The following is a 2500-nucleotide window of genomic DNA, read 5'->3' as shown; positions in this document are numbered from 1 at the left end:
GAGCAGAGATTTTTTCGCGCATGTCACGCACACGTCATGCATCGCAGACCACAAAGGTTAACACGATGCTAAAGGGGCAAACATTTTCCACAAGAATGAAACGTGAAAGCGTGTGGCATCATGGGATAGCTGTGGACCCAGGTCTTCTCGAAAATGTCACGCAATGACGTGACAGTGCGAATATACCATCGCTTTGAGAACTTCGCAGCGATTTTACTCTCTTGAATGCTGGGTGACCCCTATTTTTCTTTCCGTAGATCACTTCCTTTTCTGATTTTGTCCATTTTAACAAAAAGCAAAAAAAAATCTGTGCGTGAGAAGTTACAAATATTTCGCCTTTTATGCTCTCGTGTGACCGAAGTTTTCTTTCTTAGACTAATATGTATCGTTTTTAAGGTCTATTTCACCTCAGAAAAAGACATCAGCTGCAAAGGTTAATTTAGTTATATTAGTTATGTTAAATTGAGTACGTTTACCTGATCTAAATTTTACTAATGTGGCTTTTTTATTGCTGACAGTTGTAAGCTAAGATCGTCTTAAAATAACGCAAGCTTCTAAAAGTGCACCTCATGATCTCGAAAACGAGCACGGTGACCCCCAATTTTTTTATTTTTTTTGCCTTTGTGGCAAAAGAAGATCATTACCTTTCTGCGTGGAAGTTTAAAAAAAATCTGTACGTGGGAACATTTTGGGCGTCACACCAAGTTGGATTGTGTTTCAGTCTTGGAGGCTATAAATTGCCCTGTTTTTTTTGTTTCCTGTTTTCCTTTTACTACTGGTTAATTCCTCCACACCTATATGAACAGGATATTTTAATTTTTCAGTACCGGTAGTTTATGGGAAATTGCACCAGTTGAACCGATTGACAAGCAATTCACTGAGGCATCCGTTGTTCACATTTCAGGTGTCACTGTAAACAGTGTGTGCCCAGGTTTATGCTGGACTGAACTTCATCGTAATTCATCTCTGAGTTTGGTCAAAAAGCTTTTTCTCCTGCCCATTGCATTTATAGTGGCCAAAAGACCAAGGGAGGGAGCTCAGACTATCATTTATTGTGCTACAGAGGAGAAATTAAGCAACATGTCAGGGAAAATATTTGCAGACTGTGCTATTAAGGAATTCGCTGCTCACACAAGAGATGACGGAGTAGCCAAGAAACTGTGGGAACTGAGTGAAACATTGGTACAAAGGCACTAAAAAGACCTCGTGTTGGATTTTATCGTCAAAAATAATTGGATGACATGGAGTGCAAGCACAGTTTTCACTTTGATCAATAAGCCCATCAGTGTGCTATAGAAAGGATGCAAAGGCTTCATCGTCCGTGGAATTATTGTCATCTTATCCGATGACATTTTGTTCAATATCTTTTCATTATTTATTTCTTGCTAAACCATTTGATTTTGTTTCTTTTTTGGGGGGAACCCTGTGACAAATACTAGTGAAAATCTGTCAAAAATCGTATAGAATGGAATAAAATTTAATTGAAATAAATTAGGATAAAACATCTATATAATAATTTTATTGTTTGTCTCACGTTTTAGCCACGTAGGTTGTAAACCGTGACTTTCCAACTGCTTACTGCTGGTCTCCATCAGGTGATAAGGTTTACTGCTTATGCACTGTTATATGTAGCCACCTATCACAGCCGACAATTGTGAAACATTTGCAGTAGCACGTAACCAGTCGACCTTGTCGGCTGGTGAAGAATAGTAAGCGGTCGAAAAGTCGCGATCTGCAACCGTAGTGACTGCATCATGAAACAAACATATGTTTTATTATTTATTTGCCACCATCATGACCAATAACTACCTCTTTTACGATATTAAAACTAAATTGTCTTACAAATAAGGAAAACAAGAAAACTGAGCCACAAAATTTTAGGAAGTTATTTCATAAGTACCTTAAATTAGTGAAACAAGCACACTGTCAGTATGAATGGGAAGGTGTCTAAAAAAGTGTTCATGCTTCAACTGACCTTTATGACATCTTTCTCTTGATAAAAATATGCAGTGCTGTCTTCAGAAAATTAAAGAAAATAAACTAGCTGAACTTACTTCAATTAATGATGATGATGATGGTGTTTCAGAATTCTTTGACCTTGGTAACTTTCTGACAGGAAATCTTGTGTAAGAATTTCATGCTGTCTGCTGCTTTTGTTTCTACTTTACTTAAGTGCGTCAGATTCATAGCTGTGATACAACGTTGTAGCGAAACAATCTTATCTTTCCAAAGCAAGAAAAACAACAAATCTTTATTAGATCTAAAACATTCTAACTTACACAGCTTTTGCCCGCAATTGGCAAGGGATATTCGAGGCGGCCAAACGAGAAAAAAAGAAAATTTGAAAGTCCCATAAATAAAGTCCAATGCACAAACGTAGAAGCAATCTACTTTGTCGTGTGGTTTATAGCCAGTGTGAGACGGGGAGGCGGACTGTACTCAATACTGGGAGTAAAGTATGGAATGATCTTCAAGAAGGTATGAAAATGTCCTGATTTCC

General features: G+C 37.7%; 1 protein-coding gene across 1 annotated transcript in view; it reads left to right on the top strand.

The window, feature by feature from the left end:
- LOC137969341 (retinol dehydrogenase 14-like) overlaps window positions 1-2500 on the top strand; it is a 5726-nt gene that overhangs the window by 2185 nt on the left and 1041 nt on the right. Inside the window, exon 2 of the mRNA XM_068815540.1 lies at window positions 905-2500. This exon is cut by the window's right edge and continues 1041 nt beyond it. Within this exon, the coding sequence (XP_068671641.1) occupies window positions 905-1197 (293 nt within the window). The 3' untranslated portion in view covers window positions 1198-2500. The remainder of the gene's footprint in view (window positions 1-904) is intronic.

This window comes from Montipora foliosa, chromosome 9 (genome assembly GCF_036669935.1).
Source record: "Montipora foliosa isolate CH-2021 chromosome 9, ASM3666993v2, whole genome shotgun sequence".
Lineage (NCBI taxonomy): Eukaryota > Metazoa > Cnidaria > Anthozoa > Scleractinia > Acroporidae > Montipora > Montipora foliosa.
This window is presented reverse-complemented; position numbering and strand designations above follow the sequence as displayed.